At 40.0% G+C, this 17,963-nt stretch overlaps 1 protein-coding gene across 5 annotated transcripts in view; it reads right to left on the bottom strand.

Annotated features, from left to right (window-relative positions):
• Positions 1 to 17,963, bottom strand: part of LOC126412848 (uncharacterized) — a 309,701-nt gene that overhangs the window by 7,720 nt on the left and 284,018 nt on the right. For 4 of the 5 annotated variants that reach the window (XM_050082699.1, XM_050082700.1, XM_050082704.1 and 1 more), the window contains 2 exons: positions 15,116 to 15,396; positions 11,268 to 11,324 (listed from right to left, as the gene is read on the bottom strand). In XM_050082699.1, coding sequence (XP_049938656.1) covers positions 11,268 to 11,324; positions 15,116 to 15,396 — 338 coding nt within the window. The remainder of the gene's footprint in view (positions 1 to 11,267; positions 11,325 to 15,115; positions 15,397 to 17,963) is intronic. The other variant, XM_050082702.1, reaches the window with a different exon arrangement.

Consider the following 17,963-nt stretch of genomic DNA (forward strand, 5'->3'; position numbering starts at 1 on the left):
TATGCACTATTGGGCAATGGCAAATTCACGATGGCTGCGACAAGTGGAACCTCAGCGACCTTGGCGGGTTAATGTATGGTGCAGCATTATGGGAGGAAAAATAATTGGCCTCCATTTTATCGATGGCAATCTAAATGGTGCAATGTATGCTGATTTCCTATGTAATGTTCTACCCATGTTACTACAAGATGTCTCACTGCATGACAGAATAGCGATGTACTTCCAACATGATGGATGTCTGGCACATAGCTCGTGTGTGGTTGAAGCGGTATTGAATAGCATATTTCATGACAGGTGGATTGGTCGTCGAAGCACCATACCATGGCCCACACGTTCACCGGATCTGACATCCCCGTATTTCTTTCTGTGGGGAAAGTTGAAGGATATTTGCTATCGTGATCCACTGACAATGCCTGACAACATGTGTCAGCGCATTGTCAATGCATGTGCGAACATTATGGAAGGCGAACTACTCGCTGTTGAGAGGAATGTCGTTACACATATTGACAAATGCATTGAGGTTGATGGACATAATTTTGAGCATTTATTGCATTAATATGGTATTTCCAGGTAATCACGTTGTAACAGCATGTGTTCTCAGAAATGATACGTTCACAAAAGTATCACATTAGAACAACCGAAATAAAATGTTCAAACGTACCTACGTTCTGTATTTTAATTTAAAAAAACCTACCTGTTACCAACTGTTCGTCTAAAATTGTGAGCCATATGTTTGTGACTAGTACAGCGCCATCTATCACAAAGAGAAAAAAGTGGTCCAACTAAAACATTCATATTTTTTTATGTACTACACGAATATGTAATAATAAATGAGGGTTCCTATTTTAAAAAGACACAGTTGATATCCGTTTGACCTATGGCAGTGCCATCTAGCGGGGCCAAGCATAGCGCCATCTGGTTTCCCCCTTCAAGCTAGACGAGTTTCATTCTTTGTAGTTTTTTCATTTGATGCTTATTTTGTGAGATATTTGGCCCGGTCATGATCAATGGACCACCCTGTATATACAAAAATGATGGATATAGTGGACAGTGTAAGTAGCAGTCTGTGGCTGTTTGCTGGTGATGCTGTGGAGTATGGGAAGGTGTCGTAGTCAAGTGACTGTAGGAAGATACATAACAACTTGGACAAAATTTCTAGTTGATGCGATGAATGGCTGATAGCTCTAAATGTAATTTAATGCAGATGAGTAGGAAAAACAAACCAATAATGTACGAATACAGAATTAGTAGTGTGCTACTTGACACAGTCACACTGGTTCAATATCTAGGTGTAACCCTGCAAACCAATATGAAATAGAATGAGCATATAAGGACTGCAAATGATCAACTTTGATTTTTGGGAGAATTTTAGGAAAGTATGATTCATTTGTAAAGGAGACACATATAGGACACTAGTGTGACCCATTGCTGGGTATTGTTTGAGTGTTTGGGATCTGCATCAGATCGGATTAAAGGAAGACACTTTGGTGGCATGTTCTGTTACAGGATACCACTGGAATCATACACAGAGATGACAATAGTTATGGGATAGTGATCAGTGCATTGGTAGAACTGTCATTTGTAGTCAGATGATTCATGTGAAGAGGTTTCCAACACGAGTATGGCCGCACAACAGGAATTAACAGGAAATTCAATATTCTAAGATCCACAGTGTCAAGAGAGTGTCGAGAACATCACATTTCAGGCATTACCTCTCACCACAGACAATGCAGTAATCGACGGCCTTCACTTAATGACCAAGACCAGTGGCATTTGCGTAGAATTCTCAGTGCTAACAGAGTGTAGAGTTCTCAGTGCTAGCAGACAGGCAAGACTGCAATCAATAATCACAGTAATCAATGTGGGACATACAACGAATGTATCCTTTAGGACACTGCGGCAAAACTTCGCGTTAATGGGGTATGGCAGCAGACGACCGATGCAAATGCTTTTGCTAATGGTACATCATCACATGCAGTGCCTCTCCTGGGCTCTTTACAATATTGGTTCGATGCTAGACAACTGGAAAACCACAGCCTAGTCAGATGAGCCCCATTTCAGTTGGTAAGAGCTGATGGTAAGGTTCGAGTGTGGTGCAGACCCCACAAGCCATGGACCCAAGTTGTCAACAAGGCACTGTGGAAGCTGGTGGTGGCTCCATAATGGTGTGGGTTGTGTTTACATGCAATGAACTGGATCCTCTGGTCCAACTGAACCAATCATTGACCGGAAGTGGTTATGTTCAGCTACTTGGATACCATTTGCAGCCATTCATGGACTTCGTGTTCCCAAACAGTAACGTCATGTCACTGGGCCACGACTTTTCATGATTGGTTCAAAGAACATTCTGGATAATTCAAGCAAATGATTTGGCCACCCACATCACCCAATATGAATCCCATCGAACATTTATGGGACATAATGAAAAATCAGTTCATGCAGAACATTCTGCACTCACAACACTTTCGCAATTATTGATGGCTATAGGGGCAGCGTGGCTCAATATTTCTGTAGGGGACTTCCAACAACTTGTAGAGACCATGCCACATCAAACTGCTGCACCATCTCTGAAAGATCAGACATGATATTAGGATGCATCCCATGACTTTTGTTGCCTCAGTGTATGTGGTGTACCTTATGAGGTATTAATCTCTAACTCAATGACAGCCTTATGCTGGTGATAAGGCTATCTACAACTTGCACAGAAACCAGAGTTAAATGACATGAAAGAAATTCAAAAGAGATTGTGGCAGTACAGCAGCTGACCCTCCACATTATTCAATCTGTGCGAACAAGCAGTATAGGAAATCAAGAAGAAATCTGAAAAGTACTCAAGTTCAATAAAAACTTTGAGGCTGGCCAGTTCCATTGTAATTCTGTTACACACAGCAAATGGCTTCATTGAGTGATGAATAAAACAAGGATAATGAAGTGTAATCAAATTAAACCAGGTGATGCTGAGTAAATTGCATTAGGAAATGAGGTACTACAGTCAATAGATGATTACGGTTGTTTCGGAAGCAAAATAACTGACAATGGCTGATGTAGAGTAGATATAAAACACAAAATACTACAAACAGGACTTCTGAAAGAGAAATTTCTTAGCACTGAATATAAATTTTTAAGTTTAATAAAGTCTTTTCTGAAAGTATTTGTTGGGTGTCTTGCCTTATGTGGACGATAAACAGTATACACAAGAAGAGACTAGAAACCCTCTGAAATATAGTGTGATATAAAAGAATGCTGAAGATTATATGGGCAGATTGAATAATTAATGAAGAAATATGGAATTAAACTGCAGAGAAAAGAGAATTATTGGACAGCTTGACTAAAGGCAGGGATAGGAGACCACTAGATGCATCAAGAAATAATTAATTTGGTCTTGGGAGGAAATGTCATGCATAAAAATTGTAGGGATGGACCAAGGCTTGACTACAGAATGCCGCTTCAATTGGGTGAAGTGTAAACTGGATGTTTGTTTGAGTTACATAACAAGTTTCCATTCAAGTGTGCAATGTAACTTCTAACAGTGGTGACACCTGAAACAGCTGGACCAACAACTTTGTATCAACTGCTTCTGGTATGGTTGGATGCTAAGGAATCACAGGTTGTTACCAGATAAATGTGTATTGAGAATAACCATCTACAGCTCTTGTGAGCCACCTGTGAAGAGGATTTACAGTCATCAACTTTCAATTCACATGTGCTTCAATCCAGTGGAAACACCAATATACACTGATCAGCAAGAACATTATGACCACTGACATACTGTCGATATGAACCCATCCAGGCAATAGCAGGGTCACCTGGCGAGGAATAACTGCTAGTCAGACATATGGACAGTGCATGTAGTATCAGTGAGAGTGCTGCCTGTGTGTAGAATGGGGAAGGTGCATGATCTATTCAAGTTTGACCGAGGGCAGATTGTGATGACCTAGAGGTTTGGCATGAGAATTTCAGAAACTGCTCTTGTTGTCGGGTGTTTGAGGAGTGCTGTGATGTCTTCAACACATAGCGAAACCACATCCAGACATCACCGAGGTTAGATGGCCACTCCTCATTACAGATGTTGGGCATTGTGGGCTGGGCGGACTCGTAGAACAGGACTGGCAGTAAACTGTGGCAGAACTAACATCAGACTTTAATGCTGGGCAGATTAGAAGTGTGTCTGAACACACAGTGCAGCAAACACTCCTAATGACAGACCTCTGCGCTCAATGACCCATGCATGTGCCAATGTCAACATCACAACATCGACAGTTACGACTAAAATGGGCACGAGACCATTGGCATTGGATGCTGGCAGAATCCCAACACCTTCTTCATCATGCTAATGGGAGGGTGGGAATCCATCATCTCCTAGGGGAACGGCTCCTTGACACTGTACTGCAGGATGGAGACAAGCTGGTGGTGGGTCCATTATGCTCTGGGGAACATTCATGTGGGCATCCATGCATCTAGTGGAGCTCATGCAAGGCACCATGACAGCCAAGGAATACCTTACATTGATTGCAGACCACATACACCCATTCGTGACGATAATGTTTCCTGACGGCAGTGGCATTTTTCAACAAGATAATGCGCCATGTCACAAGGCCAGGAATGTGCTGGAGTGGTTTAAGGAACACAGTGGCAAGTTACAGTTGATGTGCCAGCTCCCAACTCCCCAGATCTGAACCCGATCACACACATCCGAGACATGACTGAACTTGGTGTCAGAGCTCATCACCCCCCTCCCCAGAATTTACGGAATTACGAAACAAAAATTGTATGACGTATAAGAGCATTCAATGTACTTGTTTTGTGTCAGTTGTGGACAGTTCAACAGTCTGTATAAGATACCATGTAGTGCAACACAGGTCTCAGACGTGAGACCTAGCATCTTATAAGGGAAACTTGCCATTGCACTCACCTCAGGTTTAGTGGTAAGATGGCCAGCTCATCAAAAACTGAACACTGATCAGGCATGAAAACAGGAAAAAGGTGTACTGTACTATGGAGGGAGGAGAAAAAGAAAAATAGAAACAGTGAACGGTCCAAGAACAAGAAGTGTGAAAAAGAGCTGCCTGAAACAGCAACAGCATAGTGGGTAAGTGGTCATAGTATTGGACTGCCAAGTGGGTGAGCCATGTTCAAAACTCCATTGGGCCATTTATTTATTTATTTTCCCACATAATGAATTGTCCGTCCAGTCACTGAAATGATTGCTCTTTTTCTGCAGTCTTGGCTGTTGTCATACTACACATTGGTTATAGAACATGAGTCATGTGGTAAGAATACATTACAATCACAAGTAAATGTGATGAATAGTGACAGCAGATGAGATACCACATAGACATCTCACAGAAATGTAAACAAATAATAAACGGTTGTAAACTATGTTACAACAAAGGAATTCAACAGTTAATACTTCCAAAATGGAATGCAACTTCCAAAACAAAAAAAACATATTTTTACAGAGCACACAGAAACTGTGTGACTGTGAAACTGTAGTGTTCATTTGTTGCAGCCCGTGTGACAAACTATTATGTTTTCATCATTGCCTTAGGAGTGATCACATTCACATGAACACCTACATCAGTCATAAAAATTAGGTGCGTCAGTAAGAGATTCCTGGATGGATTGTAAACAATATTATGAAAAGGACAGTTGCTACTCACCATATAGCGAAGATGCTGAGTTGCAGATAGGCACAACAAAAAGAATGTCACAAAATAAGCTTTCGGCCAATAAGGCCTTTGTCAAAAACACACACACACACACACACACACACACACACACACACACGACCTTGTCTCTGGCAGCTGAAGCCAGGCTATGAGCAGCAGCAGCAGCAGTGCACACACACACACACACACACACACACACACACACACACGACCACTGTCTCTGGTAGCTGAAGCCAGGCTATGAGCAGCAGCGGTGCACGATGGATGAGGGTAAGGAGGAGATGGGGGCGGAAAGGGGGAGGGAATGGGGGGTAGAGGTGGGGACAGTGAAGCGTAGCTGGGGAGCACGCAGGGAAGAGGTGGAGAGAGGATAGGGCAGCTAGGTGCAGTTGGGAGGTTAGACGGAGGGCAGGGGGAAGGGGGTGGGTAACAGAAAAGGAGAGAAGTAAAAAGACTGGGTATGTCAGTGGAATAGAGGGGTGTGTAGTGCTGGAATGGGAACATGGAAGGTGTTAGGCAGGTGAGGACAATGACTAACGTAAGTTTAGGCCAGGAGGGTTACGGGAACATATGATATACTGCAGGGAGAGTCCCAACTGCGGATTTCAAAAGCAGATGTTGATGGGAAGGATCCATATGGCACAGGCTGTGAAGCAGTCACTGAAATGAAGAATGTCACTTTGGGCATCGTGCTCAGCAACAGGTTGGTCCAGTTGTTTCTTGGCCATAGTTTGTCATTGGCTATTCATGTGGATAGACAGCTTAGACAGCTTGTTGGTTGTCATGCTGACATAGAATGCAGCACTGTGGTTGCAGTTTAGCTTGTAGATCACATAACTAGTTTCACAAGCAGCCCCACCTTTGATGGGAAAGGTGATGTTTGTGATCAGACTGGAGTAGATAGTGGTGGGAGGATGTATGGGACAGGTCTTGCATCTAGGTCTATTACAGGGATATGATCCATGAAGTAAGGGGTTAAGAGCAGGGGTTGTGTAGGGATGGTGTATTGTCTAGGTTCGATGGATGGCAGAATACCGTTGTGGTGTTGTGGGAGTGGTGGGAAGGATAGTCAGCAGGACATTCCTCATTTTAGAACACAGTGAGAGGTAGTCAAAACGCTGCCGGAGAATGTAAATTCAGTTACTTCAGTACTAGGTGGTACTGAGCTACAAGGGGAATGCTCCTCTGTGGCTGGATGGTAGAACTCTGGGTGGTGTTGGGTGACTGGAAAGATAGGGCACAGGAGATATGTTTTGTACAAGGTTGGGAGGATAATTACAGTCTGTTAAGTCCTCAGTGAGGCCCTCAGTATATTTTGAGAGGGACCACTCACCAATCCAGATGCGATGGCCACCAGGTGGCTACGCTGCATGGAAGGGACTTCTTGGTATGGAATGGGTGGAAGCTATCAAAGTGGAGGTATTGGTGGTGGTTAGTAGGTTTGATATGGGCAGTGGTACTGATGAACCCATCTTTAAGGTGGAATTCACCATCTAAGAAGGTAGCTTGTTGGGTTGAGTAGGGCCAGGTGAAGCGAACGGGGGAGAAGGTGTTGAGGTTCTGGAGGAATGTGGATAGGGTATCCACACCCAATCCAGATCACAAAGATGTCATCATTGAACCTGAACAAGGTGAGGGGTTTAGGATATTGGGTGTTTAGGAAGGTTTCCTCTAGATGGCCCATGAATAGGTTGGCATAGGATGGTGTCATGCGAGTGCCCACAGCCTTTACATGTGCCTTGCTCAACACTATTGATGCCACCTCCCTTTACACTAACATCCCTAATGTTCATGACCTTACTGCTATTGAACACTACCTTTCCCAACATCCGAGTCCAAACCAACACTCCTTCCCTAGTCGCCATGACCAATTATCCTCACCCACAACTACTTCTCCTTTGAAGGCATTCCCTACAAACAAGTTCGGGGTACAGCCGTGGGCACCAGCATGGCACTGTCCTATGTCAACCTATACATGGGCCATCTAGAGAAGCCCTTTCTAAACACTCAGAATCCTAAACTCATCACCTGGTTCAGAGTCATTGATGAAATCTCTGCAATCTGGATCGGGGGCGAGGACACCCTATCCGCATTAATCCAGAACCTCAACACCTTCTCCCCCATTCGCTTCACTTGATCCTACTCAATCCAAGAAACTACCTTCCTAGATGCAAGCACCTTTCTAGATGTTGAACTCCACCTCAAAGATGGCCACATCAGTACCTCTGTCCATATCAAACTTATTCCATACCAAGAAGACCCTTCCATACAGCCTAGCCCCCTAGGCCATCGCATCTGCAGTGACGAGTGGTCCCTCTCGAAATATACCGAGGGCCTCACTGGGGCCCATAAGATCTCTGTCTAACCTCCTGACTGCACCTAGCTGCCCTATCTTCTCTCCAACTTGTCCTTGCACACTCCCCAGCAGCACTTAACTGTCCCCTACCCCTACCCTGCTATTCCGACCCCTCTTTGTCCCAGCCTCCTCCTTGCCCCCACCCAGTTGTCTCTCCCACTGTGCGCTGCTGCTGCTGCTGCTGCTCATAGTCTGGCTTCAGCTGCCAGAGACTGTAGTCTGTGTGTGTGTGTGTGTGTGTGTGTGTGTGTGCGCGCGCGTGTGTGTGTGTGATCTATTTTAACAAAGGCCTTGCTGGCCGAAAGCTTGTTTTGTGACACTCTCTTTGTTGTGCCCATCTGCGACTCAGCATCTCTGCTATACGGTGAGTATCAACTATCCTTTTCATAATATTGATAAGAAATTCCTATTATATGACACATGTACTGTCACTACTGCCATGTATGACATACTAAATTTGTTTTCCAGTGGAGGCTTTGGTTGACTTGTCACCTTGTCATCAAATGTTTGTGTTTCCCAATCGAAAGCCACTTCCTTTCGGCTGCTAACAGAGTAGTTGTGCAGAATCAACTGTCATTATAGGACTCTACCTTACACCTCGCTGTTGCAAATGGACACCACACCACACGCAGACACAAATTTGAATAAAGCGAACAGCAGGGAAAAGAAAAAGGAATGTGGCATGAGGGACGTTTGAACATGGCTCACTTGCTTGGCAGTGTAACACTACAAGCATTTAACCACAACGCCATTTCTCTTCCCAGCTTGTCTATTTTGCCCTTCTTGTTCTTGGACCATTCACTGTTTCTATTTTGCTTTTTTTGTCACAGTTCAGTATATCTTCTTCCTGTTTTCATGCTTGATCTGGGTTCAGTTTTTGATGGGCTGTTCATTAGGCTCTCTTACCAGTACATTTGAAAAAAGGGGGGGGGGGGGTGTAATGAGGACTTTTCCTTGTTAGAACTAAGAAATGCGTGCATGGGTCTGATAGCTAAAATTCATGAGTTGGTATTGTGTGTTCACTTTGACATGGAAGTTTTAGGTGGCACGTGTTCTGAACCGTGGCTGCGTCAAATATCGGTAGAGGATGGGCATGAGATACCTACTTATGACAATACCAGCATCAGCAAGCAATTAAGCAGTAGCTGTTACCAAATATTTTGTGTTGCTCATTGTCTTCTTTTCTTATTTTGAAATGAGTGAAGAGACTATGCATGGTCCATCACAGAGTTTTATTATGACCCTCGCAATACCAAAAGGGATCAGTGGTTCCTATGACCGTGTGTATGTTCTGCTTTCGTAGAAACACAAAACACAAATGCAGGCTGATTGCTCTACAAGAGGAAGGCAGGAGATATTTTCCTACACCCTCCTCTCCTTTTGACAGTCAGAATTCCAGCGTATTCACATGTGCAGCCTACTGACAGTTTATAATGCCCGCCCTCTGCACTACAGTGAAAAAAAAAAAAATCTATTAATGTATTTAGACCACGTAACACGTAAAGTATTCCCCTCGCATGCAAATAGTTATTTTGGTTCTACTTTTACACTAAGTACCTTGTCAGTTCTGTGCGTAGTGTTGCCAAGTATGGGTCGCACGGCTATGAATGACCACTAAGTCAGTATTCCACAGATTCTGAGTTAGCAAATTGAGTGAGGAAAAAAATAATGTCGAGAAGTGCCTTAAATCAGAGAAACATGCTGTTCATTGGCAGGAGACTGCAGCTTCTCAATAGAAACAATCATTTGTTGAAATCTCAAATTGACCCAAAAGAAGAAGACAAGCAAAGACCATTTTGGAAAAAGACTGTAGAAGTTTTTGTTAAACCAAAGATTCCAGTCAAAATACTACATAATTACAATTTTACATTCCGAGGCACCTAGCGTGACATCCTTTTAAATTTGTACATCTAATCATTCACAAACAAAAAATAAATTACATGTGAATTTCAGCAAAAATAGGTGCTACATTGTCAGACCTCTACTAACTGGTCACTCAGCATAGGCAACCTGCATTAAAGTGTCCGTAGTTGGGAAACAGCTATTCACTAAATAGGAAGCGGCTTACTGAAAGAATGGAGCAATGGTCCATGCGGATGTAAGGAGCAACCAGCTGCACTATAAGGTAAGAGATATCCTGGAAGGGAACTCATAAGCCATTCAGTGGTGTGGTAAAAATGTGACATGTCACTTAAGGATTTGAGCTCAAGCAGCATTACAAAGTGCATAAAATACCTTCAGGATTAACAGTTAGTAGGAGTGTCAGGAGGAGAAGGAAAAAAAAGAGAGACTGTAATGTGGTGATCAAAACCTGTTAACCAAGTAATGTAACAATGACTCAACTAATATACAGAAAAATAAAACAAAAACTGAAGTATCCTAAGATAATCAATACAGCTTAAAATAAGGTAAAGGCATCTATGATGCAATGCTGGACTTCCACATAGTTGTGGAAAGAAGATCTAATTACTAGTACTACAGTTACACTTGTGTATTATTGTTTGTGGGAAACATTATAAAGGCAGTGAAAGAAAACTTCATTGCACACTTATACCAATACAAAGGTGCACTGTACAGACCAAAGAAGTATGTTTCATAAATTACTGAAGGCAATGTGATGAATACACATGATGAAAGGAAAGTGGGTCAATGCTAATCATCTTACAAGCATAAGCAAACCACACTCATTCATCATCATGTTACAAAAACACTCAGCGCGACTGCTAAGGATTCTAGGTGAATTCATCGCTGGAGCTCATAATACAAATGCAAAGAGATTCAGCACCATTACGGCTACTACCATAGTTTTTACACTACATTTATAAATATTTCTTTTACATTTTGGAGTGAAATAGTTTTGTATTTTGGCTCTGTTCAATTTTTAATTTTTTAGTTGACATTATAACCAACAATATAATTTTTTTCCAAGAGAAACGATATTTTGATATCTGCATGTGGCATAGGGATTTTCTGTGAATCTTGAAATTTTCCCAGCTTATTGAATATTAGACATTGTTGCTTTTCTATTACACAATATTTCTTCTGGGCACTAGTCAGATATATTCAGGTGAGTCATAGAAGATAATTCAGATAGTCTATGACAGTGCACCTGAAGATGTCTGGCAAGGTGACCAGATGACAGGCCACACACCCAGAACATGACTGAGTAACCAATTTACTCTTTATTCATATCAGTACTTACACTGTAATGGATTAAAGAAATTATATTTACTAAAGCATACCTTCTCCTTTCACCTTCTTGTTTGGAGTTGTTTCCTGATCTGCTTGCCGTTTATCACCTAATGTAACAACCATAAGAATCTTATTAAACATATTAACAGGACAAAAAAGTTCAATTTAGTGATATGTGCTGAGCAGACGAAAAAAAACCTTGATTACAAAACAGAAAATGAAGAAATTATTTCATGATGAAACTGCACCTGCAGGCTGTCACTGAAATAGACCATATACAAGTGTTTTCTTGAGAAGAAAGGTAAACTGGAAGACAAAGATAATATTAGCACATAAGAATTATAGGCACAGGAACACTTTTTAAAAAAATAAAACAACAAAATTCTAACAACTACATAGGCACACTGCAATAACCTGTCAACGTATCTTTATTTTATACATTTAGTCAGACATAGTGTTATTTCAGACTCACTGTGTGTGTGTGTGTGTGTGTGTGTGTGTGTGTGTGTGTGTGTGTGCATGCAAGAAGTCGATAAAAATAAGTGGAAATGTAAAGAATGAAATTTAGTGGCATATATTTTTACACTCGTATGCAACAGTTAATTACTTTTAATTGGTTTCTGATAAATTATGATTATTATTATTATTGTTGTTTTTATTACTTACTACAAGAAAGATAGAGAAATTCTCTTGCATTTCAATCAGTTTTTGTATTTACAGATATTTCAACCCATAAGCTTTAGCTCTTTGAATACAGTATCTAATATGGATAAAATGAAGGACCCAGTTTCCTTCCCCACGTGTCCACTATCAATGAGTCACTTATACTGTATTTTACCTATGTGAGGTGATTTTTATCTTTGCGAGTTACTAATGTCTCTTAGTAATTACATTATTACCAAAATGCAAATATGAAACTTTTAAAACACACTCTCATCCAGAGAATAGCTGTGAGTTGATATGTAGATAATATTCATTGTGGCTGCAATAAAATATATTAATATTGAAACAAGTTTTACATTCTGCAAAATGGTATATCTTCTAACACCAAAAGTCAACAAATAAGGCACAATTCCATAAACCATTGCAGCAAAGGTAAGCTATAAGGTTTGTCACCATATTCTACTGAAAATTTAGGCTGTAAAGCACATGAATGTTCTGAAGATAGTTATTTCTGAAAATGGTGTCCACTTGTTGCACAATTATGAAAAATCCTAGCACATTTTTTTCACTACTACTCAAGAAAAAAATTTAGAACAATAAATTTCATAATATAGTTAAAGCACACATTATGAAATTATTAAACATCAGCTACAGCTTACAGACCCAATCTGATACACTTTCACACACCAGATATATTTTCCACGAATCTGCTAATATCTGAGAACAAGCAGCTCACAACCACCACATCAGTGTCAGAATCCACAGTGAAAAGTTTGCAACTATGTTTCCTTTTAGTTCTATTGTAAAATCCCTATTTTATTTTTCTATCTCTTGTCAAGAGCCCCTCCCTCCTCCTCCTCCTCCTCCTCCTTCTCCTCCTACTTAGTCTTCCGTATCCTATTTGCAACAATAATCTGGCATTTTCAGACAGATCATATTCCTGTCATATAAAAATTCGCTTCACCAGTTTCCTTCTAAAACACAATATTTTCATGTACTGACATCCCCCCCCCCCCCCCTCTAGTTTTCAGATATGGGAATTATGTTTTCTTAGTATGAAAGGCAAATTTGTTGTACCATTTGGATATAGCCATTTATTTTTAACACCCAAGCCCATGTTCACTCATCTCTCTCTCATTCATTGTCTTTCCAAATCGAAACTTATTTTATCTTACAAGTTCTACACTGGAAAAAAAAAGAGGGTAGTTTTACATCAAAATAATGAAAAATCTGTGTTCACAAAGCACTGGCAGAGCAAATGACACAATAATATGAAAAACTAAAGATTCTGGTGTCTTTAGTTATTTTGTGAAAATGTTGGCATTAAAAGGACACCCAGAATCCCAAACCACGACAAACATATCATGACAGGATCAGACAAGATTCCATTATTCCTTACAGGCTACAATCAGTGTTTTCAGTACTTAAACAAATTTCACTCATGAAGTTCTATGAAGCTGTTCAATATCAGAGTATTTCACAAAGACAGTTTAGATAATTTTAACACAGCAGATCTTATGTTAATGTTTGTATCAAAATAATGTTTTTGCTCTGAATTCCCTGTCCATTTTAATCTTTTCAATCACTCTAATTATGTACAACTGGTGTTCTTAAATTTTTCATTACCTGTATCAACATTACATATAGTTCTTGAAATACTTGATGAAATTGCTGCTTTTTCTCTAATATAATTGTCTCTACAGTAAAAAATTTCAATTACTGGAATTGTTTATCTTGTAAATCAGCTTACTAACACACAAAACATAAAGACCCATCATCAGCATAATTAAATAACAGACGGGAAAGGACAGGGGAAAGGTGTGTTTCACGCACTACACAGAATAATACTGGCGCAAACATCTTCAGCATTAAATTCCAAATTACTTCACTTTTTATTCATCTGAATCAATAGCTTCCCATTATGTGATGCAAAACCGGAACATATGGTTATGCATTTTGTTTTCATACCACAAACTACGTACCAGATGTATACAGTACTTCTTTACTGTTGCTGCATCTGTCCAATCTGTCTGCAACCTAAGGCATTTGATACGGAAAGTGTAATAAATACACATTTGGAGTTAATAGAATGAAACAAAAATACAGATCAAAGCAACTCGTTCTTGAGTTTTGGTGTCAGGCCTCCAGTTCCTAGACTCCCTTAGAATCAGATGACAGAAAAGTTGAATGACGAATAATACATACCTCGGTAAATGTTACACACATAATATAAAACTACACTCTTGCCTTTGCAAGCAAGTTTCACCTCAAAATATAGATTCTTCTTGTTTCTAGGCCAGCAATTACATGTACCTTACCTGAACACAGACCATTATCCAAACTCAGCAAAGGCACTGGAAATGTAACTAATATTTTTGAATTCACACTTTCTACAACTGTAATGTATTTCCACTGACCTCTGCAACCCCTGCTGGCAATCTAGAATACACATGCAGTCATACAGCAAGAAAAAACAAAAAGGGAAGGAAAGAAGAACACTTAATGGAAGAGATTTAACATCAACTCTAAAGATCAAAAACAGCCAAAGATGTTCAGCAGACAAATGCATTCGAGCACAGATACTGAGTCGAGATGTTAGGAATCAATGGAAAAACAATTAATTTCTCAAAAAGCTCAGGTTGATTGGAAGTATGGAGGTGATGAGTCGAACGGGCATGTTAATTGCTTAAACTGACAAGTTAACTGTGATGTACTTTACCAATCAGTTTTCGAACAGTGGAATGCAGGCATGAGAAAAGAGAGAGGATTTACTGAAAGCTGGTAAAATAAAATGCAATCAGCAGATCAGACAACTCTTGAACAGCAGTGTGTGTCCAATAAGAAACTAAATGGCAGTGCCGAAAATATAAAAGCTTTCAGGTGATATCACTGTACAACCAGAAGAAAAATACAGCTGAAAAGAAAGAATTGAACTACAAAGACCACTATTTTGTCTTGTACATCTGTGGTAACAATTTTAGATGTAAGGGCAATCCTGGAACAAAAATATTAACAATGCATCAAACAATGAGAATGGACTCTCCTGCAAGCAATGGACAAACAAACTCGGGCAGGGTAGGCAACCTGCGCACACCACAAACTACCTGAGAAAATTTACCTCAGCCCCAGATGCAGGCTTCCCCACTCATGGAATAGTGTTTGACTGAAAATACATTACATATTTAAGCAAGGCAGCCCCAGGCAGGTGTGATTAGATTTCGGGATGGGGACCAACCTGTGGCAGAGGATGGAGGTAGGGGGGGCGGAGGCATGAGCTGCTTGTCCCTGTCCAAGTTGAGTGTGCCTGAACCTTGTTGTGTCCCCATATTGGACGTACTTGATGTGAGTATCTGTGGCTGCGACTGTTGATGCTGCTGTTGCTGTGACTGTGACTGCTGCTGCTGCTGTTGTTGCTGCTGCTGTTGCGGTTGTTGCTGCTGTGGTGGTTGTTGCTGCTGCTGCTGTGGCTGCTGCTGCTGTTCAGGCTGTTGCTGGCGTTGCATCATTTCATCCATTCTGGGAGTAAGAACACAGTTAATTACATTTATAGAGAACATTAAACTTTCAGCTGCCCTCTGGCACAGGTCGTTGTCCTACACACATGGCACCATCTTTAGTAAAAAATGTTGACAAAAGTATTAAGATACCATTCAATTACATTTTAAATGTAGATATATCTACAGTTTAAGACTGGCCAATACTTCCAAATGACTCATAATATATCAACCCATTTATGTGTCAGACTACACAAACTGATGATAGGGTGCAGATAAACAGCTAATACAAAATGCACAGGGTGTGCTTCAAACAATGAGCAGCTGTAATACAGAAGAGAGAAGAGATGATTAAGAAGACTGTAGTGAATAATCCAAGGGTTAAAATGGTGAGCACAACAACGTTTCCGCAACCGATGTAAGCGAACTACTCTCTGTATACAGCACAAAAAAAGAATTACAATTTCAACGAGTACCCTCCTCACAGGATGTGTACCAATGCAAATATTCCTCCTGAAGTTAAATGAGGCTCTCTAAATGTTATGAGAAGACGAAAAACTTTAGCATATAGCAATGAGTGAGACAGAATTGGAGAAGTTGTAATTTATTGGATTACATAAATGAAATTACTCACACAATGACACTCATTCCTTTAACATATCTTAAACGAAATGCGATTTCAAGACAGGTTTCAACAACGATATAAGGACTGTGCACTGTCAGTCAGTTTCCACAGAACCACTTACGACACACTTAACGCATATCCACTACCTGCAGTGAGATTTATAGATAACTTATATTCAGTTAGGATAATTAATGTTTTAAAGTACTAAGTTTCATTCTGACAGTGTTATGGAATGTATGCTTGAGATTAGTCACAAACTTAATTTGTTTGATGTTACATGAATGATAACTTAATTAGGAAAACATTACTATCATTATTTCTGCATGGGCATGTGCAAGTGTTTGACATAGCAAGGTCAACAATGACAGGAGGTATAACAGAAGGAAAGTTCAATGTCTTCAAGAAAATGGAGGATTATAAATGGGTTAATAAACTGGAGAGGAATCAAGCAGTGACTTCACAACCATCTCAATACAGTATTGCCTTTATCTGTTCTTAGTATGATGTTGATTTTTAGTATTGCCTTTATCTGTTCTTAGTATGATGTTGATTTTTTTCTGAGTCTAGTTTAAATTGGACAAAAGGCAGTCAAACCAATCCTGGTCAAAGAAAACAATTATACATCAACCAACAAGCAGCAAAGAGTGTTTGAAATTTGGCATTTTATATCAGTGAAAGCAAGTACTTAATAACTCATGACTGTTCAGTCATAATGTATGGAATAATGGGTGTATTCATCTAGTTTCAATCTTTGGTAATGGCAACTAGTGGCATAGTTAAAAAATGTGCAGTGAGTGCTGTGATAGCCAACTAAATAACTGTTAAAATTTCCTCAAGTAGGCATATGCTGTAATACTGAAGTACAAAACATAATTACACAGTCAGTTATTCAGTACACACTGCCAAAACTGAGCTACTTCTTAAGGCACATGTCTACTAGCAAGTAACTTCTGCAAGCACTTGCTGAGGTGTTTGCAGCAGAACAAAAATTTGCACAAGTTTCCTTCTGCAAGTCACTTGGGCAAGTTAATTTCAGGAATTTGCTACAAATACTTGCAGAAGTGTTTCCACATATAGGAAAATGGAACTTTACAGTGTCATGCTTAAGAACCAGAACAGTCACCACCACTGATGTATTATTATTGTTGAAGAAAAAATGAGATGAAAACAAAGAGTTAAGAAAAAAAGAAATTTTTATGCAAAGAAATGGATTCAGATGCACACATATTTAAGTTATCAAGAAACCTATTGAATGAACTAAAATCAGAAGACTTTGCTCAGACTAAAAACTTGCTGAGAATGTCGTACGTATATTTTGAAAACCTCTTGTCTGTTTTATAATAAAATGTTTGAGAACAGGCAATAAAAATGCTGCAAGCTGTATGATCAAGAGATCACCACGTAATTGCTCTTTGATTTTTGCAAACTGTATTTATTACAAACAAAACGCTTACACTAAGTTTTAAAAATTCATCTAAAATTTAAAGACGTCTCTACTGCCAGTTTATTTCCCCTTCTGATAAAACAAAGTAATTGGTAAATTCATTTAGCACTTTCTTGGCTGACAGCTGCCATTTATATAGGTTTATCAGTTCCAATGGTATGTTTGTTTCAGTCTTCTGATTTCACACCTTTCTCCTTTTCGACACTGACCTTTTCATATCAGTGTCGAACATATAACTTCTGCAAGTTTGGGGAAAACTTCTAACAACTGGCAAGTACTGTTTCCACTAACTTTCAGAAGATACATATGCCTGTTGACAAAACTTGCAGAAGTCTACTTGCTGGTGGTGCTTCCACAGGAAAGAACATACAAAACTAGTTTCTGCAAGTGACTCGTAGAAGTTTACTTGCTAGCTGACACATACCTTTATGTTTCTGTAGTAAGCCATACAAGTCCTTCAAATGCCTGCACCTAGGAGTAAATGATAGCAGAAGCTTTCCGTCATCAACAAGCACTCAAC

Source organism: Schistocerca serialis, chromosome 7, assembly GCF_023864345.2.
Source record: "Schistocerca serialis cubense isolate TAMUIC-IGC-003099 chromosome 7, iqSchSeri2.2, whole genome shotgun sequence".
NCBI classification, from domain to species: domain Eukaryota; kingdom Metazoa; phylum Arthropoda; class Insecta; order Orthoptera; family Acrididae; genus Schistocerca; species Schistocerca serialis.